Below are 27,610 nucleotides of genomic sequence, written 5' to 3' on the forward strand. Positions count from 1 at the left end.
CAGCAAAGGTGAATATACCATGTAGTGGTGAATACTTGATGTGAATAACCGGTAATCACATCCGCCCACTGTGATATGCGGCAAGCTAAATAAAAGAAGAAACATGCTTAAATTACGTTAAGATTTACGAAATCCATTAGATCTTAAATGTTGATTCCATAGCGTATACGTCATATTCTTAATTTATGAATACGATTTACGAATGGATTGTTTAGTCTGAGCGTAATAATAATAAGGATATATAAATAACAACGTTGCCTAAAATTCGACGTACTCAGTTAACGTTTTCGCCACACAAATAAAAAGCATGAAACATGGTAGAAGACACTGCTGCTGGGACAATCAATTGTATGACCAATTTTGGAATTCAAATACATATCAATGTTTCCAAGCGTTGATGCATCTACCTGTATTCTTCTACCATAAAGACGTACCACAGTACGTCGGACGCATGGTAGAATAAAACAGGTAACAGCAAGTGTTGTTGTAAACAATATAACAACTACCACATACAAATTTGTTTTTATACCTAATACAAATGTCACAGTTATAAGTCAAAAAATGTAAACAAAACAATTAATTTTCAATGAATTATTTTAATTTTAAAAATATACATTTTTGGAATTCGGATTATTAAATTAAAAATGCAAAATAGTAGTTCCTCAATTATTTAATTTTAATGCTTTCATATCATTTTCCTGAATGTATAGTTGATAGCTGTAGGTCCAAATCTCTTAACACTTGAAACAATCGCTAAAAAAATCGTGGATAAAGCAACATCCCTCTCAAAGTATTCTACATTTTGACATATACGACTATATTAATTAATGTGGTGTCGCTGTTCCTTTACCGCTATAAAATTTCCGCCCCACTTTTTTGAAAAATGGGAAAAAATAATTATAAAATTTTTGACATATCAATGATCCAAGCGATGATGCATCTACCTGTATTTGTCTACCACATCGAATTTACACTAGTATTATTATCATGGTAGAAGAATATAGGTAGATGCATTGATATGTCAACATTTTTAAAATGTTTTATAAAAATAAGTGGATTTTTAAATGTTTTTTTATACGACGCAAATCAGAGGTTGTTATATATGATTTTTTTGAATAATTTTTCATTCAACATTTTCAATTCCAAAATCGGTTTGACAGTTCATTGTACCAGCAGCTGTGTCGATGCGACTACCTGTATTCTTCTACCATGATTATTACAGAATGAAATCAGCTGGAATTTTGTGCTACCTGTAATAATTATAACATGTGTCGTACGAAATTTCAAAGTTGATCAATTTCAACATTGACTATTAAACAATGTCTTCATTTGTGTGTTGGAAATAGAAACAAGTAATACAAACTTTTTACAACCTTTTTAGTTGGTAGATTTTAAGATACGGGCCTTGCGTATTTTGGTAAGGCCGACGTACAAAACATTTTACCATAGTGGAGAAGTTGAATATTTGTGTACGTTATGTCGAATTTTAGGTAAAGTTGTAAAAAACATAGGTCCGTTCTTATATATTTATATATATTTATTTATAGCCTAGTTTTGTTATACCCTACTTTAGTAAAAGTAAACGATAAAGTTCACATTGTCGCGTTTACATTATTACATCATTCCATTAAAATAAATTGAATAACAGAAATATGACATTTTTATAAAAGTAACTGGTAGTCACTGCATTTTTTTCACAATGGTATCTTCATTTTAGTTTAATAATTTTTTTATTTCGAATTTTTAATTAATTTCGTGAAATATAAAATAAACTTCAATATAAACTTCAATAAAATTAGCTTTATTCATTTCATTATTTAAATGAATTTTGCTGTTTTTGTCATATCTTACATGGCATATTTTGTGACATATCAGAACTCCACGCGAATCCTGCCGTCGTGTTCCTAATAATTTGACATTAAGAAGTTGTGTAATTAGCCTGTTTGCTCAATATTAAAACATAAACCGACAGCTTAAGGTACAAGTACATAAAAAGCTTGAGCTCATGGCTAGGCAGATTAATGTCAACTTATAATGGAAAACGGCGGCAGGGTATTAGTGTGGATCTGTAGTCCTTTTATGAAATGTCATAAAATATGCCTAGCCATGACTTTAAGCTTCTTAAGGGCCATGGTAGAAAAATATAGGTAGACACAGCTGCTGGGTCAATGAACTGTCAATCCAATTTTGGAATTGAACATGTTGAATGAAAAATTATTTAAATTTGTTAATATTGTTGAAAAACGTGTATTATAATAGCCTCCGACTAACGTAATATAAGAAACATATAAAAATCTACTTTTATTTGAAAATACATTTAAATTTTTTGACATATCAGTGTTCCCAAGCGTTGATGCATCCATGGTACAATTAAAAGGTAAGGTAGAGCTAACAGCTGATTACAATTTTTTTCTAGTGTGCCCGAATTCTGCCAAAAAAATCACAACCAATGATTAGAAGACACATGAATTGCTTCTGGCGCATTAAAGCTATTAACCAGTATAGCCATGAAATTGAAAGATTGGTCAGTTAGGATCAAATCAAGCAAATCAAGACATTTTATTCATTTTTCGCGCTATTTAACAAATGAGGAAAAATATGAAAAAATGAAAACAATAATTTTGAATGAGTCCGACATCTCACCATCTCATTGTCAAAATCTATATTCATAAATCCATTGTATATACACAAAATCAGAGATGGGAAAGATTTTTTTATGCATTGAAGTTTTGACGAAAACTTAATAAGAGATTAAACTATTCTTAAAATATTCGATTTTTTGTAACACTTTTTCATCCAGATTCAGTTATTTCTCTTTCGTTTTCTTTCTTGTTTAAGCACACGGCCAAATTCGCCAAAAATGTATCGCCCGTTATCGACATAATATGCACAGTATGAAATAAAAAGTAAAATGCATGCATGAACCGTGTGTGCTAAAAATTTCATACATTCGTACACGATTTTGATGTCATACATTTCGACCGCCTACGGGGCACATAAGGTGCAAGTACATAAAAAGCTTAAATTCATGACTAGGCATATTAACATGTTGAGGTATACTCATGGCAGAAGAATACAGGTAGATGCATTAACGCTTGGGAACATGGGCATGGTAGAAGAATATAGGTAGACGCGTCGACACAGCTGCTGGGACAATGAACTGTCAAACCAATTTTGGAATTGAAAATGATGAAAGAAAAACTATTTAAATTTGTAAAAAATGTTAAAAAACGCGAATTATAATAGCCCATGGGCATGGTAGAAGAATATAGGTAGACGCGTCGACACAGCTGCTGGGACAATGAACTGTCAAACCAATTTTGGAATTGAAAATGATGAAAGAAAAACTATTTAAATTTGTAAAAAATGTTAAAAAACGCGAATTATAATAGCCTCCGAATGACGTAGTGTAAGAAAACATATAAAAATCTACTTATATTTGAAAAAAACATTAACATTTTTTGACATATCAGTGATCTTAATCGTTGATGCATCTACCTGTATTCTTCTGCCATGACCATGGGTATACCGTACAAACTCAAAATACATTAGTAAGGTGCAAATAATTAATAACAAGTAAACATTATTCTTTAGTGTACAAAAGTTATTTGTTAAAATAGATTTTTCTGTATGTGTGTTATTTGTACCGTTATAAAGCGTCACACAGATCATTCAACTTTATTCTGGTGCCATGTGTACCGCAGGTTTCACATGATTATATTTTATTCTTATTTAATTTTGTTGTGTAGTATCTCTAAAGTACAGCCCGTAGCGCATAATGGATGTTGAATATTTTCAACTTTATTCTGGTGCCATGTGTACCGCCGGTTTCACATGATTATATTTTATTCTTATTTAATTTTGTTGTGTAGTATCTCTAAAGTACAGCCCGTAGCGCATAATGGATGTTGAATATTTTTATGGGAAGCGTCGTAGATGTGATAATATTGAATTAACCTGAAGTCCTTTTTTTATTATATGTAAGCCAAAAGCGAACTTATGAATAATTTTGTTATTTTATTTATTGAATTTGGAATCATTGATTTTTTTATGTTGTAATAAATTACTACTTTTTGTTCTTTCCCAATTTATCTAAAATAAAAGATACAGTGAAAGTTCTCAAAGTTAAAGAAAATTACCTTTTTCTGGGTGTCATAGTACAGTATTTATCCGCTTTAGTGACGTAGAAAATATATTGTATTAAATGCACAAGTGACCATGAACCGCCGGCGGTACACACGACACTCTTATCAAAGTAAAGTGTGTACCGCCGGCGGTATACACGCACTCAACGTGTTAATGCCAAATTTTAATGGAAAACGACGGCAGGATTTTAATATCACAAAATATGCCTAGCCATGACTTCTAGCTTCTTAAGTACTTACACCTTTAAGAAGTTTGAAGTCTTCGCATGGATTATTTTGTGACATATCATAAAGGGATGTCATTCCTTATAATTTAACATTAATATGCCCAACCATAACGCCAAATTGCTCATGTACCCATACCTTAAAAAGTTGTGTGATTAAAATTGGCCAAGTGGATCAATATTGAAACATAAACTAACAACTTAGAGCAAGTTTAGTCTACTATATCTACTCGACTTCAAATGTCAATTACAAATAGTAATAGTATTCATAAATTTAGTGGATATTATTTTACATATACGCTATCAAATTGACATTTAAGATCGGGAGAATGTCGTGAAACATGAACGTATTTCTAATTCGGAATTATAATTTTATATATGTCAGAGCCAAGTGCTCTTATATATTAAAAAAACTTTAATTAAACTGAAAAGTACAGAGAGTTATGGCTAAGCGAGCATAAATCCCGTCGTATCAAAACAGTACTAGGTGCAAATTATAAAACATTTCTATTGCTTAGATTTAACTAACTCAGTAATGGTACAACCTGAAAAGTAATTTTACTTCAGGGGAAGTAAAAAATACAAATCTGTACTAAAGCCTTACTGTGTCAAATGGACTTTGAGAGCATGCAGCAATGGGATTTTTAATAATCATTTTCTTACAATATTTTTATTTATATTGCGATTATTTCATAAAACTGAATCCATGATAAAAATACAACACTATTTTTTCCACAATTTGTTTATTGTCCATTAACGCTGAAAACGTTATTTCATGGTAGAATCAAGAAGATACAATTATATATTTAAGTTTTTTTTTTTTCAAAATTATTCATTTGTACTTTGAAATACTGGAAAAAAATCCAAGTAAGAATTATCCAGTAACATCACTGTTCAATAATCAGTTGTTTTTATAAACAATATTTTGCGGAAAATTATTAAAATTACTAGCAACAATGGATAAGTAAAAAGGTAAAGGAAAAAATAAAACATAAATAATTTAATAGCTGATAATGAACTTTTTCGTTTATTTAGGTTTCAAATCTAGCTAAATTGTGCACCCGTGGTCCACAAAATTGCAGACGATATATTTGTGCATGGGAACGGTTTATTCATATTCTAGTAATAAAATTGTAAGAACAAAAAAATCGACATCAAAATATTTCTGTTGTTAAGATTTGCGCAAAAATTTGTTTTAATGGATAGTGGTAGAAGAATACAGGTAGATGCATCAAAGCTTGGGGACATTGATTATGTCAAAAATTTGTAAAAGTTTCTTCAAAAATAAGTAGATGGGTGTATGTTTTCCTATACGACGCCAATCGGAGGTTGTTATGATATAAATAATTTTTCATTCAAAAATTTTGATTCCAAAATTGGCTTGACAGTTCATTGTCCCAGCATCTGCATCGATGCGACTACCTGTATACTTCTACTATGGGCTGTTATCTTACAAATGTTTTCCAAAATGCTGTTCGTTCATTTTTATCAATTTCTTCTCTCGAGAGAAAGAAAGTCGTATTTTTCAGTAACTTATTATATGTCAAACATTTTAAAATGTTTGCAAACATAGGTAGATTTTTATAAGTTTTCTTATACGACCTCAATTGTTACGTTTTTCAACAATTTCCCAAAGTTGAATAATTTTTCATTCAAAATGTTCAATTCCAAAATTGGTTTGACAGTTTATTGTCCGGTCACCTGTGTCGATGCTTCTACCTATATTTGTGCCGGCGTCAATTACAGATGCGTTTTATTTTCGCTGCTAATGAAAAGTAATATGAATAATATAAAAAAAGTCCTAAAATTTACTTTGTTTTTTTTTTTTTCATAAGTAAAGTAAAATAATAAATGAAAAAAAGAAGTCCTAAAATGTACTTTGTTTTTTTTTCATAAGTAAAGCATTACATTGATATGTAAAAAATTTTAAAATGTTTTCAAACATAGGTAGATTTTTATAAGTTTTCTTATACGACGTCAATTGTTACGTTTTTCAACAATTTCCCAAAGTTGAATAATTTTTCATTTAAAATGTTCAATTCCAAAATTGGTTTGACAGTTTATTGTCTGGTCACCTGTGTCGATGCGTCTACCTATATTTGTGCCGGCGTCAATTACAGATGCGTTTTATTTTCGCTGCTAATGAAAAGTAATATAAATAATAAAATATAAATATAAAAAAGTCCTAAAATTTACTTTGTTTTTTTTTCATAAGTAAAGCAATATAAATAATATAAAAAGACGTCCTAAAGTGTACGTTGTTTTTTTTCATAAGTAAAGCAATATAAATAATATAAAAAGACGTCCTAAAATGTACGTTGTTTTTTCATAAGTGAAGCATTACATTGGTATGTCAAAAATTTTAAAATGTTTTTTCAGATATAGGTAGATTCTTATAAGTTTTCTTATACGACTTCAATCGTTGCGTTTTTCAACAATTACCCCAAGGTTGAATAATTTTTTATAAATATTTTTCGTTGACAGTTTATTGTCCGGTCACCTGTATCGATGGGTCTACCTATATTCCTATATTCCATATTCTTCTACCATGGCTGATATATTACAACCAAATCCCAAAAGCCGTTCGAAATCGGCATTGCCTGACAACAACAATTTGTCACGTGAGACTACTCCGTACCAAGGCATATTTAATAAAGTGTTATTGACAATCATATGGTTTTTAACTTTTTTCATTTTTGTTTGTGAATAAACTTGTCAAATCAAATGTTTTTCCAACTTTTTGTTTCATTTAAATTTCTAATTTTGTATTTTGTAATACATTTTTTTTTTGATTTTGGAGGCTGATTTGCAGTTTATGGGAGCTATTTCAACTGATGTTTAAAAAAAGGAATTTATATAGCATTTTTGGCGGTAATAGTACTTAAGTTAAAATCGGGTTAAATGCTATTTATACGCATTGATGATGTCAAACGATAATGGCTGAGTATTGCTACTGCCGATGACGCCAGTCGGAACTTGAGGACTTGAGACCTGATGTCGCTGCTGTTGTGCTTACTGTAGTCTGAAACCCTTTGCGTGTAGAACATTCCTCTTTTATAGTCTCCAACATCCTTTAGGGTTTATATTATTAATATAATCCTTTGTAACTCCTCGAAATCAACGTCCGTTTGTTAATATCACAATAAAACCCGATAATGCTTATTATATCGACATATGGTCATTTATGTATACCCTTTGTGGGGAAATTACTAGAAAGAGGGACCTTCATATCACATATTCATTGGAGACGTAAAGTTAGTAGAAAATATTGGACGTTCGAAGTTTGAAGAATATCGAACATTAATTAATTTAATAAATTTCATACTTTCTGTTATATCCCGAATTATGTTTAAATGTATATTGGCAACTATATGTAATTATAATACAGTGGCAACACTATAATCAAATGTAATTTCTATTCCTTTTCATATTCTATTCTCATTAGTCTGTAAGTCACGTTTAGAGTTATAACATGAATTCCCTAATAAAATAAGTATACATAAAAACGCGTGCAAGATCTATTTCAATTACTCCACAACAGAGTCTACTCGAAGCGACCACTTTCAACACAACAAGATTGGCGACAAGGAAAACAATAGGAATAAAATGGATCAAGCTCAATTTCAACAATTATTAGAAGTCTTCACAAGCAGCCAGCAAGCGTTGTTAAACCAAATTGCAGAACAATCCAGAACACAGCCGCCGCGGCAACAACAACAAAATGTGCAACAGTTAGTTATTCCGCCATTTGAGCACTTCGATTCAAGCAAAGAAAATTTCAAACTGTACATGCAGCGATTCGAAAATTACTTAATAATGCGTGATGCAATAAAGGACAAAACCCTGTGTCATCAAATGCTAATAAATTCAATAGGCTCAACACATTTCAAATTAATGGTGTCTCTAGTTGCCCCAAAGAAATTGGCAGATGTAAGTTACGATGAGTTGGTGCAAAAATTAGAAGCACACTTATGTCCCAAGAAAAACATTTTGGTATTACAACATCGATTCCTGTGCACGTATCAAAGTGAGGATCAATCATTGGCAGAGTATGTTGCAGTGTTACGCCGAGATCTGAACGAGTGCCAATTTGTCTCAACGTGTGAATGTAAGGCAGATATTTCAAACATCTTTCTTCGAGCACAGTTTATAAGAGGGTTAAAGGACACATACATAAGAGAACAGCTCATACAATCCGATGAATCTAGTTTTGGAAAAATTATGGAAAAGGCATTGTCATTGGAAGCGTCAAAGATCGACAGTCAAGAACTGAATTCAAAGCACCACGTATCTTCGAATGATGTAAATAAAATTCAATCAAAATTTTCAACCCGCCGAAGAGATCGCGGACGTAAAAGGTCATTTTCAAGGAGTAGTCAAAAATCCAGAATTAATTTTGCACATTTAGGCATTGACAATCCATGCATTCGTTGCGGAAGGAACAACCACAATGTGAAGGACTGCCACACCAACCCCAAGAAGCTAAAATGCAGGTCATGTAACAAGACGGGTCACGTTCAACAGGTGTGTATAAAAACATTAATTGCAGCCAAAAACAACAGCAATGTGGCATCAATCGACGATTACGATGAATCTATCCACAAATTAAACAACATTAACAAAATTGTTGACATTTATCACAACCACCCCAACAACAAAAACACAACACTTTCCTAGCGATATAATTCAAAATGTTGGCCATTTAAGGGGAAAATACGCTGAAGAGTGGGCCAATATTGTCCATAGTCGCACCTGACCTATGTTGTTTATAAATTAAAATGTAGAAAGTTTGAACTATTTCGGGCATTTTTATTTCTCAACATTTTAAATTTTTTTTTGAGATAACAGAAGTAGTAAGCAATACCGTCCACCTCCCAACTTGATGAGAGTTTGAAAAAATATTACGATGTTCCAAATCATACTCTTTTCTCTCGAGAGATTATGTAGACATTTTTAATGCATTCGAACGCGCGCTAACTTCGGGTTTTCGGTACTTTCTCTAAACTTTTTAAAATATTTATTTAGTTATTTCAAATGTAAGTTTACTAAAATTGAGCTCAAGGTCTTTGCTGTTCATTATATATTATTGTCTTTGTTGTTTATTATTTATTTATTATTTCCGATATTTCGTCATCCGACGGAAGACATCATCAGGAACAATATTTAAACATATAACAAAAATATACAAAATCTCGCCAAATACCGACGTCGACCTTGTGTTACTCTCATCTGTTTTGCAGTGACAATTGACAGTGAAATAATTTAAAATAAAGGTCGAATAAAATAACTAAAAATCAAAAAAAATATTTAGTTTTTGTTTATTTACGTTTCTCAAATTATAACTAATTGTCAAGATGACTTTTTAGTTTCTATAACAACAATGTTGTTTTTGTAAAATGTTCGTTGCTGTAGCTGATACACCTTATAAACACTCCTTGCCCCGCACGAAACAAAAGAAATGTCTAATAAACAAATAATGTAAACACGCCTAAATAAATACAATAAAGTTGCCATAACACGATGCGAATGCACATTAAAAAGTATCGCTTTAGGTAAGCATGCGTCTATTAAAAAAACACCCAAGGCATGGACCGTTATATTTTAGTAACGAAGCGAAAGGCCACTTCTTGAACTCCAACCAAGAAACCAAATTCTAAATCACATGGTAATATTAAGTCATTTTACTGCATTTCCTGTAATTGTAATTCAGGTTCCCATCTCTGTTTTTTTTACTTACAATGGATTTGTAATTATAAATTTTTACAATGAGATTTTATCAATTGAAGAATTTCGACAAAAATCTAAATATGAGACTTAATGACTTTAACTTCTTAATTCTACCATGGCTAAAACCCAAGAGTCAACAAATAATGATCGCAACAACAGATTCTCAATTCTTGGCCCTAATAACGAGGCTGACGAAATAACGCAACCTGTTAGATCCCTCCCCACTACATCTTCGCGAAGATACAACAATCAATCTCTCCCAAATATTGGGTAAAGATAATAGCTTATGGTGGCACCGCGGTGATAATTTCTAATAAAATTCAACATTACCCCTTGGCTGATCATGAATTCACACATTTCTTCTCATCTCTTGGTAGTAGATTCATTGCAGCTGGAGATTATAATGCTGATCTCACTTTCTGGTGATCTAGACTTATTACACACAAAAGTAGACAACTTTTAAACTCCATTTCGGCTAGACTACTTACTGGCCTTCAAACCTGCAAAAACGTCCTGACTTAATTGACTTTGCGGTAACAAAGATTATTAAGAGAGAACAAATGTCAGTGGTACCCTTGTTTGACTTGTCGTCAGACCGTTCCCTAGCTAATAGAATATCCAACTTGTAACTTCCCCGTATTATCTGCCAATAAACATACAATCTGGATGAAGTAGGAAAAATATATCAATCATTCTTACAACCCATCGACTATTCAAAAACTCGTGTCTGTTAAAAGGAAGGCCAGAACAGAATGGCGGAGGCACCGCTTCCCTAGGAAGAAGACCTATCGCCCCCGAATCTCCAATTCGCCTAGAAAATGGACCTGGGCAAAGACTACAGAAGAAAAAATTAAACGCATTTGCCAAGCATCTTGTATCTGTCTGTTCAACTTCTTATTGACGACATTGTTCCGAACCCATTGCGATTTTCTCTGAAAGAAATCGAAAGTTCTATAGCCTAGCCTACGGCCGTTAAAACATTGTTATTCAACTTTAGCGGAATTATTCGATTAGGGTACTTCTCGTCTACATGAAAAAAATTTGAAAAAATAAAGATTCCGAAACCTGGAAGGATCCAATGGAGGTCAAATCGTATAGACCCATCAGTCTTTTATCTACACTCTAAAAGTTGTTAGAAACAACATTACTAATAAAGTAACTTCATTTCCAACCACCAATTCGGCTTCCGTAAGAACCAGAGTACCATTGAGCAAGTGCACCGCATAGTCACCAACATTAGAATGACATTCGAAAGGATGTACCACAGTACCACTGAGCAAGTGCACAGCATAGTCACAAAGATTAGAATAGCATTCGAAAGAAAAAAATATTGTTCCGCGTCTGTTATCTTGGATTTCTACAAAATTTGTGAAACTCTACCAAAAACACACAAGCTTTCTGCAGTTAAATGTCGAATCGAACATTTCTTGCTCAATCGAAAAATGTACTTTCAAATTCGAGAAAAATATTGGCTGCAGTCCCGCAGGAAGTATCTTAGGTATCACGTGATATTTACTGCCGATATACCCACAACCAAATGAAACTCTCACCTCAATGTTTGCTTATGATGCAGCTTTTAGTAGCATACACAAGATCTTGGCTGACAAAATGGAGAATATTGGTTAATGCAAACAAGTGTATATAAGTTTTCTCTGCAATAAAAATTTTTCAATATACCAGTTTAACACAAAGATACCGCAAAATGTTTTGGCATGAACCCGGACCGAAGACTTACACTGCCTTTACACGGTGACATTTTTTAACCATGCAATTTTTTTTTGTTGGTAAAAGGTGTAGAGAGACAAGGATAGAAGAAAAAATGGCACGATAAGCCACGGCACAGGGTTACATGCCATTTTCTTTGCATTTCTCTTTTTGATTCTTCCGAATTTTTTATGATTTTGACAACTCATATCGTTTCTTTATTGTAATTTTTGATGCGTTTCTTTTATTGTGATGTGATGTTTTTAGTGATTGAATTGTATAGTGAATTATATGAAAATTAATTGGAAGTATTAAAAAGTAAAAAAAGAAAGTTAAAATAAAAGTTAATAATGCAATATTTAACATCTCAATAACTTTTTCCATCATTTCTTCTTTAGATTCACACATTCAATTTTAAATCACTTCTTTATAAATATCTGTTACAAACAATTAGCTCTATACGAAATACTGAATAAAATAAAATGTCAGAAAAAATGCCAAGCACTATTATCGAAAAATGCCACCGTGTAAAGGCGCGAAGATTTACGCAGAAATTTTAAAAGAGAATTGATAAAAATGCCAGCTAAAAATTGCACCGTGTAAAGGCAGAGTTACATGGAAGCAGCACATCCACGCAAATTAAATAAAAAAGGCCAACCTAGATTTGTTAATTGGTGTATGTTCTTTTATTAAATGTCTTATAATATTCTAGTATTAATTAATTGGAGAACAAACTTGAAAAACGGTATGTACCCGGAGAAGAATCAAATTTGAAGTTAAAATATTATCTAGAAAAATAAATACTCAACAAAAAATTAAAACGTATGTGATTGAAACAAAATTAAAATTACTGAGTTATTAAAAAAATTGAAATTTTTAGAGTGTCACAACACTACGTTTCAATTATAGTTTATCTCGAAACTCCGGCTGTCTGAAGGAAGCACTTCGCTACTAGTCGAGCTTTGTATCGGACGGGATTACCATTTTCTTCCTCTTTGATGCGAAATACCCATTTGGACTTCAATACTTTATGGTTGACAGGGCGTGGAACCAAATCCCAAACACGAATTTCTTCTACAGCTCTTTAAAGGAATCCCTCATGATTTCGTCATATGTTTTTGGCTCCGCCATACAATGGGAAATTGCAGAATTGGTATTTCCTGTTATATAACCTATTAATCTTTCAATTTTCTTGGCTCAATGAATCAGCTTCAGAGCTTGGTGGTTCAGATTGCGTAGCCATGTCTTCATTTTCGTTAAAAGTAGTTTCTTCATCGGCAGAATCGATATCGTTATTATTTTCTGCAGAAACCAATTCATCATCTGAATTACTTTCATCATTACTGAAATGTTTAGCAGGAGCAGGATTCTCCACACATTTCCCCGTTGCTGTGGGATTTTATAAGCAATTGAGGATTTTCTCTTTCCTGAATCTGTTGCAAATATGGAAAACAGTATTCGACAAAACGAACATCTCTTGCAATAGCTATGTTTCAGGTATTTGGATTCCACAATCTGTATCCATTACACGTATGACCCATTGTAAAAGAGCGAGAAAAGAAAACCAACCGAATGGTTTTGCTGTTGATTCAATTCTGATTTTATTTATAAAATAAAAAAAATTCTAATCGCAGCCACACAATTGTTCTTATCTATTCCAATATTGAATGGAGAACATTGCAGGGCTACTTGTCATTTCATTCAAGTGGTCTTGCACATCTATTGAGCGCATCGATATCTGTGCGTGTGGGTCATAACCTTTATTATCTCTCACATTATCGTATGCGTCAGCTCACAAGATCACCGAATTCTTCACATGTGATGTTTTATGGCGGCTGGGAAATATTTAATTTTAGAATATTTATTTTTTATTGCTACATTTTTCCAGCGCCTCAATCGCACTCAAAAGTATGTACAAAGTATTTTGTACATTCTCCCGGGCGGCTTAAATGTGTATGTTAATAGTGGACTGTATTAGAAATTAAATGGGTGTAGAACAGGACTGTATAAAAATATTTAGATATTTAGATTTAAAACTAATTTTACTATACTATATATGTTGAAATAATATCAGGTAACCGCTTCCAGGAAACGACTCCAACGTTTAATCCAGCCTCTCTTGCCGATTCCACCACCTTTATCTGCCGGCTTCATTCTCCATACCTCATTCATAGTCCATCGATGCAGACCGCCATCATTCACGTCGGAAAGGATTACCATTGGCTCCATGGTACGCTCTGCTTTGTCGTCTTCTGTTTTTACGGCCATCGATGATTTGCTATTGGTTTCTCTAAGGTAATACCGTTCAAGAACCGGAACCAGAGAACTTTGTTCGGCTTTACCCATTTCTTCGTTGTATTCTTTTCCATATTCGTTGGAAATGAGTTGCAGTTCTCAAAATTAGTTCCACGGAATTGCAAGATTCCGTGGATTGACTCTTGCTTGATATCGCCCATAACCTCTTGTAATATTCTTGCAGAGATAAAACGCAGTAGTTTATTATTTTTTATGGAAGTTTTATTAATTAGAAAACAAACTGAAAAATGGTATGTACACGAAGGAGAATCAAATTTGAAGTAAAGAAAAAATATTTTCTACAGAAATAAGTATGCAACAAAAAATGCAAATGTATGTGATTACAACATTATAAAAAAATTAATGTTCAGAGTGTCACCAACACATGCCGATCCCCTTGAAACATCAATTAAAAAAAAAGTTTATCGCAGAATTGTACAATTTGTTATTGCATTGCATTTATTTTGCAACCAAATTTCAAATAATTTACAATTATTGCATTTTTACTCAAAACAATACACACACATACACAAAAGTGGTACATGTTTTGACAGAATAAGGGCACTAAAAGAAAAAAAATGTATTTAGGGGGTAGTTTTGTTCTACCTTCTGTAATTATGCCATGGTTCTAATAGTAGGTACGGGATGTATAGTGCAGTGTGAGCTGTAGTGATGTATTGTGATGTGTAGGGAATGAAAACGCAAATGAATCTGCATAACAAATTTGGGATCGATATCCGTTACAACGAAATTATGTAATATGAAGTCGCAGATGAATCTGCAGTTACATATTCCGACTTTAATCGAGCTATGTGTTTCCCGAAACAATATTCGAGGGGTGTGAAAAGCTCGATCTGCAGCTGACAACAACGATTTTGACGGAGTCTTTGGAGTCAAAACCGGAATCATTTCAAACAACTATTCTGACTAGTACAAATTACTGGTCTATGTCCCTTTACCAAACAATTAATACAATGACCGTGGCGCAGATGAATCTGAAGTTACATATTCCGACTTTAATCGAGCTATGTGTTTCCCGAAACAATATTCGAGGGGTGTGAAAAGCTCGATCTGCAGCTGACAACAACGATTTTGACGGAGTCTTTGGAGTCAAAACCGGAATCATTTCAAACAACTATTCTGACTAGTACAAATTACTAGTCTATGTCCCTTTACCAAACAATTAATACAATGACCGTGGCGCTTGATGAATGCAAACCTTTTTTCGGGGGATAAATTTAAACCTTGTTCCCACAACAGATTCGTTTCTTTCGGTAAACATTGAAGGCAAAGAAATACCAATATCGTATCCCATTGATCGGTGAGGAGGAACAACGATTAATTCCAAACCTAATCTCATTCAAACCAGGGATTGTTTCCTTGTCGAGATTCGGAAGACAGAATAGATGATGTACCAAAGTTCGGATATCATTTATTTATTATTTTCATTTATCATAATTTATTATTTTCCAAGCGAAACCGAAACCACGATTAGTTAAAGCATATTTTAATCGAATTTCTTGTTATGCAACGATATTTTATAATTTTTCTATTAATTGTTACCATGTACGTAAATAAATGTAAATAGAATCGTTATATTTACTCTCTGCCAAATACAGATATTACTTAGTGACCTTTTCCTAATTTTCTAAGTTTGGCAACGATTTTTTTTATCGATTGTCATCATTTTTCTAGCTTGCTCTTCCTTTCCTCTAGCATATTGATATCTAAATCACCGTTTTATGTACCAAATTCTATCAGAGCGTCAGATCCTCTTATAAAAATTTGTAGAGGAGCGAAGGCTATAATTATATCAAGAAACGCCGAACAATTTCGGGGGAAAATGCAAAAATAAATAAAATAACAATTTTTATTTTATTTTTTCAGATTTTTTAGTTATTTTATTCGACCTTTATTTTAAATTATTTCAATGTAAGTTTAATAAAATTGAGTTCGAGGTCTTTGTTGTTTTTGTTTTATATTATTTATTTATTATTTTCGATATTTCGTCGGTACTTGGCGAAATATTGAAAATGTTTGTTATATGTTAAATATTGTTCCTGATGATGTCTTCCGTGGGAGGACGAAATATCGAAAATAATATATAAATAATATAAAAAACAACAAAGACCTCGAGCACAATTTTATTACACTTACATTGGAATAATTTTTATTTTTATTTATTTAACTTGCCAAAATTACCGCCTGTAGGGTGCATAAATTTCCAAAAGTTCGAAAACAACAACAAAATTTAATACACTATAGTATTTATACTATTCTAACTTTAATAATAACTATAATTTTACACCCAATACCTACTAATATAACAAACAGAGGTGACCGACCAACGTAGTGTAGCTACTCAACCTAAACGGACACGACAGAAATGTAAATAAACAAAAATAATCTTTCTTCGTTTTTTATATTCGTTCACTGATCTAACAAATCACAAACAACAAGTGCTGATCAGAGAACAACGACAAAGCAAGCAGCGATGTTGGTGGATGTTCAAACAGTGTTGTTGTTGTTTGCGATAAACATTTGGAGAACATTTTATATGCCAAAATAATCGTAATGGCTTCCACTTTCATTTGACATTCACAGTTTTTTGGACGTTTTTATATGGAGACTTTCAGATTCAGATTTCCGTCCTGATCACCAGTGGAATATTAGAAAATTGAAAAAATTGTTTTACAAAAAACTGATTTGGAGAACATTTTATATGCCAAAATACTGGTTAGGACTTTTACTCTTATTTGGCTTTTAGAAGGGTTCATAGGGAGGTGTCCCGGGGCCGTTTAATATTCCTTGGGAACATTGACTCGTGGACTTTTTCATTCATAATTATACCCTACAATACTATGTGTGGGGGTATTATAAGTTTGATTGGGCCAAAAATTATGTACCACATCGAATTATCGGTTTCCCACATAGGAAAGTATATATGGATCTTCCTATCTCGCCGAGCTGTGTCGATCTAGCTATATATGTCCGTCCGTCGGTCCATGTAAATTTGTAATCACCCTACAGGTCGCAATTATGGCCCGATCTTCACGAAATTTAGAATGGAGGTGGGGCTAGGGCCAGAATAGAAGCCTATTGGAGATGATCGCATAATTTTTAAGGACTGAAATGGATCAAAACTGAAAACTTTTCTTTATGTGTTTGTTTCTCTGATTTTACAGTTGCTCTATGGGATGCAATTATAGACCAATTGAAGCGGAAGTTAGCATGTGTAGTGGGTGAAATAGACCATAACATAAGAGTGGGTGAAATAGACCATAAAAGTGAATTTTCCATTAAACCGCGAATATTTTTAATCCCACCGAAATCACAAATAGAGGAAAAGGATACCTCTGACCGTTACGTAGATGCCGATAAAAATTAAAGGGGATGTTAGTTAGAATGCTTATATCTCAAGAATGGCTCGACCGATTTTGACAAATGTTGTCAATTCAGAATGCCCTCTTGACATAAAAAATATAAAATCTAAATAATGATACTAATTATCGCATGCGATTTTTTTCAATTTGACATAATATTGAAGTGTATATTTTGTAACATGTTTTCACCTTTCAACACAGGTTGGGGTTATTAAATACAGATTGCTATAATCGTCCGATCCTCACGAAAATTTTGGTAAGGATAGGGTTAGGCTCAGAAGGGCTAGGTCTATTGTTTTCAAAGATGTCCGCAATATATTTAGGGGTTGAAATGGACCAACAACTAAAATATATAAATATTATATTATTAATATTCCTGAATTTGCAGCCGTTATGAAGGTCACAAATAGAAAGCAAAGGACACGAAATATCACATGAAGTTATATTATAGGATAGCGGGTAGCATGGACCTCTAATTTTGTGTGAAAAAATACCAGAAAATACACAAAAGGCGAGCTTCTGGCTTTTCTATGTAGATTTCGTTGACGAATATAGCCAAATATCGTTGACAAGTAAATCATATTTAGATGAGTCTAAATTTGGAGATACAGAGGGGCCTCTTGCTTTTGGAGATAATCGCAAAATATTTGGGGGTTCAAATAAACCAAATACAGAAAAAACTTCCTGATCACACAATTGAAGGAAATCGACACGCCTGTGAAGAGAGTTAAGGACAGAGAAGAATTCTAGCATTTTGGATTATATTTAGCTGTAAAGTGGACCACAACAACTAACAGCACGACGGAGTGCGTTAATATTGGACAAATGTCCGTGGGTAATATCTTGGCAGTGCTCCGTGACATAATTTCCAAAGCGAAATCTTCAAAAATGGATTTGGGCATAAGGGGGTTTTTAACATGTTGTAGGGTATCACATGGTCGGTTCCACACGACTATAGCCTTTGCTTACTTGTTTTATAAATAAATTTTGTTTTCAAATCGGTCCCAGGTTTTTTCTCTGAGGCACAGTTGAAAAAAAGTATTAAATGTGAAATTTCGATGTTCTAAGTCACCCTGTATTTTGCTAGCTTCACGCACCTAAAATATCTTCGACAAACGTTTAATTACCAAATTTAAACATAATCTTTTATATGTACATATGTTCAATGCTGTTCATTTTTGGAATTTGGATTATTCAATTCTAAATGCAGAAGAATAGTTCTTAAAATATTTAATACATAAAAGTTGTGTTCCAGTACTTTTTTAGTAGTAAAACTAGCAGAAGAGAGAACAGTACGAAATGCCATTCTCATTTAGGTGTGCTCAAAAAATAAGGGAACGGAAAATTAGCAGAAATGTGCTAAAATGTCAACATTCAAAATTCCAAAAGAAAACAGTCTAAATCGGACTAGTGAAACCTTACTGAAATGGACGTCAAAATTTAAAAATGAGTATTGAAAATAAATTAAAATTAATAATTATTTTTGAATGGTGTTTATTTAGAAATTTTTGTTTTCAGAATGCGTTGAAGAGTATTTAGAGGTGGAGTTTTCTCAAATCCCAACCCGGAAAAGCTCACATGGTTGGAGGCGCCGGTTAAATTAATGTTAAGTCTGCAAGAAGACTTAATGCTACAAGTTAGGAAGACAGCCAACCTAAAAAATAAAAAAAAAATGTTCGCAGTAATAAGCAAACGACTTTGATTCTAAGCTTAATTTCCAATTTACCTTTTACTAATTTTGCACTGTTTTCCAATACGTTTTCTTCGTCTGATTCCTCATTCAGCCAGTCGTTTTCATTCCTGGAATCATCCAAAAGTGAATACATCAGTTGCCCCATATTTTATCTTTTTGTTTTTTGCACGACAAATATTAATTTTTCTTTAGTTTTTAAGTTTATCTTTTTTCTTAACATTTTGGTGTCACGCGCGAACTTTGAAATGTATCAATACATTTTTCGAACTTGTTAGCCCTGCCAATTAAATGTCAAATTTACAATTTGCACATTTCTGCTCGGCCAAATTCATGTAGCTAAAACAAGCAGAAATGTGCACCACTCAGCGCCATTTTTTGTCGAGAGAGCTGCAAGTTTTGCTAGTTTTTGGAGTACCGGAACGCGTTGTAGCAGAATTAGCACTAATTAGTACTAATTTGTAGGTTCTGGTGTATTCTACATTATGCAATTTAACCCTTTCAGTGTCAATGAAAATTTTTGTCGAGATAAAAATCTGAAATTCCGTACTAATTTACTAAAATGTGCTCAGAAATTCGAAAACGAAAATAATAGAATAGAACTGCAATATTTTTAAATAGCGAACGTGTCTGTTATTAAAAATATCAAAAATAACGGTTCGTAAGAAAAACAAAAAATGGCTAAGAAAGAGAGTACTTTTAAATGTCAAATATATTTGACAAAAACACTGAAAGGGTTAAGAAAACATGAAATAAACGACTATATTACCAAATGTGGTGTCGCTGTTCTTTTACCGCAAAATCAGTTGGCGTTTTGTAAATTATGAGAGTTTTTTTCTATTATTAAGCAAAAAAATATGTTCATGCACTTGCTGTGAAATTTTATATCAAAAAAGATAGGTATGCTCTTTATATATATGTATATCAAGAAATGGAATTTAATTACAAAACGTCATATCGATTTTGAAATGTAGAAAATTCTATACACTAGTTCTTGTTGCAAACTGATTCTTAATAAAGTAATGGCCTAGGAATTTACGTTACGATTAAAACTTTTGAAAGTAACGGAAAGTAAATTGCTATATAAATTAAATCCACCAGTTACATTCGTAATATTGCTTCCGCATAAGCACGTTCGTCCTGTCCTGGTGCAGTTCCGGTTTCGCAGTGTTGGTTACCTCTTCAGTAATACCGCGCATATATTTCACATTGGACCATGTCTCTTTTAAATGCGATACACGGTTACAATGGAATCTTTCGCCCTTATTGTTAGTCTACTCAGGGGCTTTATAACTCTTCTAAAACACTTTTGTAGTCCAGTCTTGTTGTCTGTAGTTGACTTGCGCTTCTGAAAGCAGAAAAAATCGAGCAAACTCAAATTTTCGATGCCGCTAGTCGAATATGAGTGAGTAAATTTTCCCCGTTTTTGAGTGTAAACAAAATTCGTTCAAAAGCGAGCAGATTCTAATTTTGCCGAGCTCTCTTTTAGTTTTTGTTGTTTCGTTGTTGCTTTCATGTATTTGCCGATATGATTTGTATCATGTTAGGATTCCCGTTAAAACGTTAAATATCCGCATTTCTAAAAACATAAGGAATAGGTAAAATTGATGTAGCCGACTCAGATTGGAATGGGCATGGATTGTGAAATTCAACTGCGCTGTCAATCGAAAGATCGAACACGTGCTCTGCCGATGACTAATAATTCGGACAAGATGTTCCTAATCGAAGATATGGTTTTAGTACATTTGGAGTCGATTTAACTATGTCCTTCATTCGTCTCTCTGTGCGTCTACAACAATTGTTGAAATGTTTACTGGTCATTTCAAAAGTGAGCGGCTGGAGAGAGAAATTTTAACAGTCTTATTACTGAACGTTTGTTAATTCTTGCCGGTCAAATTTCTTCGCCTCCTTCCGGGGATTTATATTTGGGAAAACGTCTATATTTTGGAAATAGCAAACTTGATTGTTACAATCTCAGAAAAAAACTGCTGGACCATTCCTGCAGAAAAAGTGAGCAGAACCCCAATGTCTGTCCACACCATTTGGACAATGAATGTTGTCAAATACAAAATTTTGAAAAATTATAAACATATGAAACGTATGACATTACCTTCTTAATTTTACCACAGGCAAGAGCATTGCCTATAAGGTCTTACAAGAACACTACATTTGACAACAATTTGACGATAAACTTAGAAGTTTTTGCACAATTGTAATTTGCCTCTCTTTGAATTATAAATCACAATATGTCTTTGACCGAAAACTTAGTTGTCAGTTCTTACTTACCGAACTTATTGGCGTTATAAAAAAATATATAAAAATGTACCTACCTGTATTCTTCTACCATGGAATGTAGCCATGGTACATTAAAAAGGTAAGGTAGAGCTACTAGCTGATTACAATTTTTTTATTCTTCTGTCAACTTTGTGTATGTATTTATTGTTTTTGAAAAATGAAAAAAAAAAAATTCAAAACCAATTATTAGAGACACCATGGTAGAATAATACAGATAACAGCATGGTACAATAAAAAGGTAAGGTAGAGCTACCAGCTTATTACAATATTTTCTAAGTGTGCACGACTTCGGCCCATTTTGTGTATGTATTTACTGTTTTGAAAAATTGAAACAAAATATTTTTATAACCAATGATGATATTAACCAGATTTACCATCGAATTGCAATATTGAACACTTAGGATCATATTTGTGAGGTAAGATCCATACTTTTCATTCATCTTTTGCGCTATTTGACTCATTTTAAAAATAAACAAATAATATCAAATAAATGAAAACAAATTGTTGCATATAATTTTGAGTAATTCTGACAGGAAGCGGGCATAGCCTCAGGGCTGTATTTCTCTAGTTTTACGAAGCTGTTCTACCTCCTTACTGTACCATGGATAACAGCATGTGTTGTTGTACAACAATCGTAACAACAACCACATACAAATTTGTCAGAGTTATGTGTTCAAAAATGTAAACAAAATAATTAATTTTCAAAAATATACATTTTTGGAATTTAGATTATTAAATTGAAAAGGCAGAAGAAAAGTTCTTAAAATATTTAATTTTAATGCTTTCACATCATTCCCCTGAATATATAATAGTTAGTTGTTTGGTCATAATCTCTCAACACTTCAAGCAATCGCTACAAAATCGAGGAAAAGGCAACATCACTTTCAAGTTTAAACCAAACAGCATACATACATAAAGTATTCAATATTTTGCAATTTTAGGATACATGAAATATACGAATATATTATCTAACGTGGTGTCGATGTTCCTTAACCGCAAAAAAAGTATCCGAACCATCGCCTTTGGCGTTTTGTTAAGTACAATGGCGATTTTTTCTATTATTAGGCATAAAATATGTTCACATTGCCCTGCAGTGAAATCTTATATCAAAAAAGAGTATACCTATTGTATATCAAGAAATGGAATTAAAGCGGCAAATAGACCACACAAATTATTTGCGCAAATTCACACGTATTTAGCACACACACGTTGCAAACGTTTGCACAAATTTCATTCGAAGTAAGTACTCAGCGAGTGAAGTCATTCGGAAAAATGTTTGAGAACGCAGCTATTGCGGTCGCTTTGGCACTCGCCAGTCAAAAATTAACTTCTATTCTTCTTCTTCTTTCGTTGTGTAATGCTTGACTGTTTATCACAAACTGAACAGATTTAGTGCAAACGCACACACGCCACACAAACATTTGCGCAAACAAGCCGAAAAATCTAAATGGTTTTGATTTTTCAGATCGATTTGCACAAACTCGTACGTGTGACACATACAACCTTATTTCACTAACACACATAAGCGATTTGCACAAAAATTTGTGTGGTCTATGGGTCGCTTAAATCACAAAACGTCATATCGAGTTTGACACTAGTGTCAAATCAGCTGGGATTTGATGTTACCTGTAATAATTATACCATGACGCAATAACAAGGTGTTCCTTCAAATTTAAAAAACCAGATAAAATGTCAAATTTCTATTACAATATTTACTCGTTTATGTTTTGTTCTGTGAATTCAATCGCAATAATTTTGATAAAACATTTGGTAGTCAGCTGGCTTGACAATGAAAATTAATACTTGGGCCATAACACGTACATTGCGGCTCGCGCATTAAACCTATTAACCAATTTAGCCATGAAATGGAAAGATTGAACAGTGTGTATCATATTTTTGAGAGAAAAACCAGGCATTTTATTCGTTTTTCGGGCTATTTAAAAATGAGGAAAATTATAAAAAAAATGAAAACAACGTGTTGCATATCAGCCTCAGGGCTGTATTTCTGTAGTTTGACGAAACTGTTCTACCTCCTTATTGTGCCATGGATGTAGCTTGTTCTACCTTCTGGAATTGTGCCATGGGTATATCTATAAGCTTTCGTATGATACCCATAATTTTCAATCGCTTCTTTAAAACCATATATTATCCGGCCTAATATCAGTACTTTCTGACCCCAAAATCAGGATAAAAACATCTACCTATGATAACAATTCAAACACTATCCGAATATAGTCCCTTGGATCAAATTGCTCCAGAAAAGAAAAACCAGTTATTCACACTGAATTATGCAAATCCCAAAATGAAAAACATTGATATGTGGTAACTCTAGTTTCACAGTCTTTTTTTTTTGCAATGGCATTTCTACCGGTTTCTTGGCGATTTGTTTACATTTCTAAGTGGTCTAAAAGCATTAATTTGATTCATTCTGGATGTAGTCGATGGATAAACACAGGGAGAAAGCTTGTCTTTGATAACAATCAAGTAGAACTGGATCTTAAATATTACACCGATTTTAAGAAGATAATTAAATTAAAGAAATTGGAACTTAAAGATGGTCACACGTGCTTTCGAGTTCCCTGCAAACTATGTGTACATAATTCCTTGGGAGATAAATGGGCTTTTGTAAATAAAACTACAGGAAATTTTGTATGTCCAAACTGCGATGTAAAAGTGCCTTTGCTTCAAGCAAAGAACTCTTATGAGAGAGAAAAACCATTTATCGACTGTAATGTGGCTATAAATAATTTATATAAAACAACATGCAATGTAATTACGCAAGTTCCGACAAGCGTGTGTGATGGCTTGCAAATCAAGGGGTTGAAGACAGTAGATTTTGAAATTCTGGAAGCTGGATATGATCCCATTATCCAAGCTTTACAATTTCCACTAAAAAATGTTTCGCGTCGGGTCGTTGGTGAAAAAATATTCTATTTGGAAAATGGCATTGAAGAAACTCACCAGAATCAAAATATTTCTGGAATATTGATATACGAACAAGGGTCAAATCAGAGAGCTGTTGTTGTAACAAACTTGTTGGATTTTTTGGTGCTAATAGCTCATCGAATAGATACACGTAAGTTTTAAAAAGAAAATGCAAACATCGTCATCAAATTTCTTAATGTCTGTTTGCTTACTTTTCATATACAAATTATTCATTTTTTGCTTATATGCGGGCAAGGCCTTTTAATTAGAAGAGAGTAACAAATTTCAACAAAAAGTCGAGTCATGGATCAAACTATTTATAACACAAGACTGCTTGTTGTGCAGTATATTTCTTTTTTGCTTTACCAGAACAAAAAAGGAATCCAAATTTAAAATATGAATGAGTTTTTGAAATGGTAGACCAATCAATATACAGATAACTACATATTTCCAATGAGTACCTATATATGTCCGAATTGAGATCGTTCATTATGCTAGCTGACCCGACAAACGTTGTCTTGCTTATAACTTTTTTCATAGAGATACTTGTAATACGTTGAAGTTATCTTTTAAAGTAAGATATTTATGGAATTGCAATAAAGTAGATTTTGGAGTTCATTTTTACCCTCACCGAAGCGTTCGAATGTAATAATAATATTCAACATTCTGGCATGTTACATATTGTTGTTAACAGATTGGAGATTTTTCCGAAAGTGATGTTCGGTAAGCCGAAAGGGACATTCAGTAATTTTTCAGCAACTGTGGTCACACGTAAAATCGTAATCAAAATTTACGTGTTGGTATATAGATCTATTCCGATCTATAGATCTATTCTGTTTCCTTTTTCATGCGATAATTACGGAATCTTTCCTTTAGTAGCGTCTGGCTTTTACAAAATGGTTTTCGCATTTATACAATTTGATTAATTTATATCCAATTTCAACCGTTTACACCAAATTAGACATGTTTTTAATTAAAAATAGATAAATGTTTTTACTATTTTTTTAATTACTTTCAGATAGTATTGTTTGTCTTCCATATGGCCTTAAAACATTACCCCAAGAATGTTTACCAGCATTGGAAAAATTTAAAGAACTAATTCTTTGGTTTAAATGTGACTCTCTTGATTGGGATGCAGCCAAAACATTTTCAAAAAAGCTTGACGAAAAACGCTGTTTTTTGATAAGACCCACGGACACAGAACCAAACCCTTTTGAAGCGCAACGAAAACGCTTAAGTATTCGTCACATTTTACAAAAAGCCACGCCAGTAAAACACAAATCCATTACAACATTTAACAGTTTGCGCAGTGACATACTTAGTGAATTGCAAAATATTGAAAAAGTAAATGGAGTAAAATGGACACGATTTCCAAGTTTAAATAAAATTCTCAAAGGTCACAGAAAGGGAGAGCTTACAATTATAACAGGTCCGACAGGGAGTGGCAAAACAACATTTATGAGTGAATATTCACTGGATTTAGCATTGCAAGGTGTAGCGACATTATGGGGTTCATTTGAAATAAGAAACGCTCGCCTTGCTTCCACTTTATTAAGACAATTTGTGGGATATTCTCTTGAAAAGAAACTGCATGAGTTTGATCATTGGGCTACAGAATTTGAAAAATACCCTATGTACTTTATGACATTTCATGGTCAGCAACCACTAAAAATGGTATTGGAAGCCATAGAGCACGCTCATTATGTTCACGACATCAGTCATGTTATCATCGACAACTTGCAATTTATGATGGGGATTTCAAGCACATATCGTAATGACAAATTTTGGGAGCAAGATAATATTATTGCTTCCTTTCGTTCACTTGCAACCAAACACAATCTTCATGTAACATTAGTAATGCATCCACGGAAGGAACGGGAGGAAGATGATTTGACAACAAGTTCTATTTTTGGTTCTGCCAAAGCCAGTCAAGAAGCTGACAATATTTTAATCATACAAGATAAACGCTTAACATCTGTAAAAGGTAAGAAATATTTACAAATCGTAAAAAATCGTTACAGTGGAGATTTGGGCATCATGCCATTGGAATTCAACAAAGATGCCTTAAGCTACGCATTTTCTGGACAAAAGAAGAGAAAGGAAAAGGGGCAAGCGCGAGACACAAACGAAGATGCCGAAGAAAATTCTTGAAATATTTATATAAATAGTAATGTTAAGTAGATTAAATAAAAATGTATTTTATATAAATAGGTTTTACAATAATAAAAAAAAATCATGTTGAACTTTGCTTATAATTTTTTATGTTCATTAACTTTTTCCCGCACATAGCACATATTGCTTTTTTGTAGGCACATGCTTGGCAATAATGAGACCCAGCTTGATGTACTTTTTGGCGGCATATTCTACAAAATGAGATTAGAAAATTATAAAATTTGATCCGCATTTTTAGCATTACAAACCTGCATGGAGGTAACGTTTTGCCTATAGGGTTGTATCTATCTTTTGCAGAAGACAACGCCTTGTTCTCATTTATTTTACGAGCTGGTCCTGTTTTCCATGGGTCTGGAGTTGCGACTTTTGCTAGCTTCGCTTCACATTTTTCACACACCATTGCAATAACATTTATTTTCTTTTGCTTGTTTTCAGAACACAAATCTTTCGATTTTATTATGATCTTCTTCTTATCAAAAAAAAAAAAATGCACTCATAGTGAATGATTAGCTACAAAAAAGAGGGGTAGTCTTTTTGTTTTGATTGAATAATGGTAGAAAAATATAGGTTGATGCATGGAAAAATTCAAATTCGGGTGTTTTCAAAATGTTTATTTCGACGTATGCATTGTCAATTTTGAAAAAAAATATTGACCTTTCATTCAGTTTTCGCGGTTTTAAATTATTTGTTCAAAATAAATGCAACAAGTTCTTTGATTTTTTATTGTTTTGATACTAATTCTGCATGGCAGAAGAATACAGGTAGATGCATCAACGCTTGGGAGCATTGATATGTCAAAAAAATTGAAATGTTTTTTAAAATATAAGTAGATTTTTATATGTTTTCTTATTCTAAGTTAGAAGGAGGCTATTATAATTCGCGTTTTTCAAAAATTTTTGCAAATTAAAATAATTTTTCATTCAACATTTTCAATTCCAAAATTGGTTTGACAGTTCATTGTCCCAGCAGCTGTGTCGACGCGACTACCTATATTCTTCTACCATGCTAATTCTGACATTACAAGCCAAACAGGTAGACCTCTATACTTGC

The 27,610-nt window shown here is 32.9% G+C and overlaps 2 protein-coding genes and 1 long non-coding RNA gene across 5 annotated transcripts; 1 reads left to right on the top strand and 2 right to left on the bottom strand.

Annotated features, from left to right (window-relative positions):
* The first annotated feature begins 7,728 nt into the window (after window positions 1-7,728).
* LOC101895609 (mitochondrial DNA helicase) lies at window positions 7,729-26,643 on the top strand. Of its 2 annotated transcripts, none has more exons than XM_059128059.1 (2): window positions 7,729-8,893; window positions 25,407-25,544. In XM_059128059.1, the coding sequence occupies exons 1-2, from the start codon at window positions 7,976-7,978 to the stop codon at window positions 25,485-25,487; spliced, it is 999 nt and encodes a 332-aa protein (XP_058984042.1). In that variant the 5' UTR covers window positions 7,729-7,975; the 3' UTR covers window positions 25,488-25,544. The 2 variants fall into 2 exon arrangements, with proteins under 2 accessions (XP_058984042.1, XP_019893161.1); XM_020037602.2 differs by lacking the exon at window positions 7,729-8,893 and adding an exon at window positions 23,791-24,539 and having other exon boundaries at window positions 25,407-26,643.
* Window positions 18,631-23,655, bottom strand: LOC109613075 (uncharacterized). 2 transcript variants are annotated; one of them, XR_009343317.1, is made up of 3 exons: window positions 22,586-23,655; window positions 19,205-19,448; window positions 18,631-19,132 (listed from the first exon to the last, which is right to left on the bottom strand). It is a non-coding gene; the product is annotated as an uncharacterized LOC109613075 (long non-coding RNA). The 2 variants fall into 2 exon arrangements; XR_002194793.2 differs by having other exon boundaries at window positions 18,635-19,132; window positions 19,205-19,278; window positions 22,586-23,645.
* Window positions 26,562-27,054, bottom strand: LOC101894762 (cysteine-rich PDZ-binding protein). The gene is made up of 2 exons (XM_005185844.4): window positions 26,809-27,054; window positions 26,562-26,751 (listed from the first exon to the last, which is right to left on the bottom strand). The coding sequence occupies exons 1-2, from the start codon at window positions 26,958-26,960 to the stop codon at window positions 26,622-26,624; spliced, it is 282 nt and encodes a 93-aa protein (XP_005185901.1). The 5' UTR covers window positions 26,961-27,054; the 3' UTR covers window positions 26,562-26,621.
* Between the last annotated feature and the right edge of the window lie 556 nt (window positions 27,055-27,610).

Source organism: Musca domestica, unplaced genomic scaffold (assembly GCF_030504385.1).
Source record: "Musca domestica strain aabys unplaced genomic scaffold, Musca_domestica.polishedcontigs.V.1.1 5, whole genome shotgun sequence".
In the NCBI taxonomy this organism is placed as follows: Eukaryota; Metazoa; Arthropoda; class Insecta; order Diptera; family Muscidae; genus Musca; species Musca domestica.

Excerpts from the sequence above, each read along its gene's own strand:
- LOC101895609 (XM_020037602.2), top strand. The coding sequence starts at position 23,819 with ATGGCATTTCTACCGGTTTCTTGGCGATTTGTTTACATTTCTAAGTGG. Across the intron at positions 24,540-25,406 it reads AGCTCATCGAATAGATACAC|ATAGTATTGTTTGTCTTCCA; the intron begins GTAAGTTTTAAA and ends AATTACTTTCAG.
- LOC101894762 (XM_005185844.4), bottom strand. The coding sequence starts at position 26,960 with ATGGTGTGTGAAAAATGTGAAGCGAAGCTAGCAAAAGTCGCAACTCCA. Across the intron at positions 26,752-26,808 it reads AAAACGTTACCTCCATGCAG|AATATGCCGCCAAAAAGTAC; the intron begins GTTTGTAATGCT and ends CTCATTTTGTAG.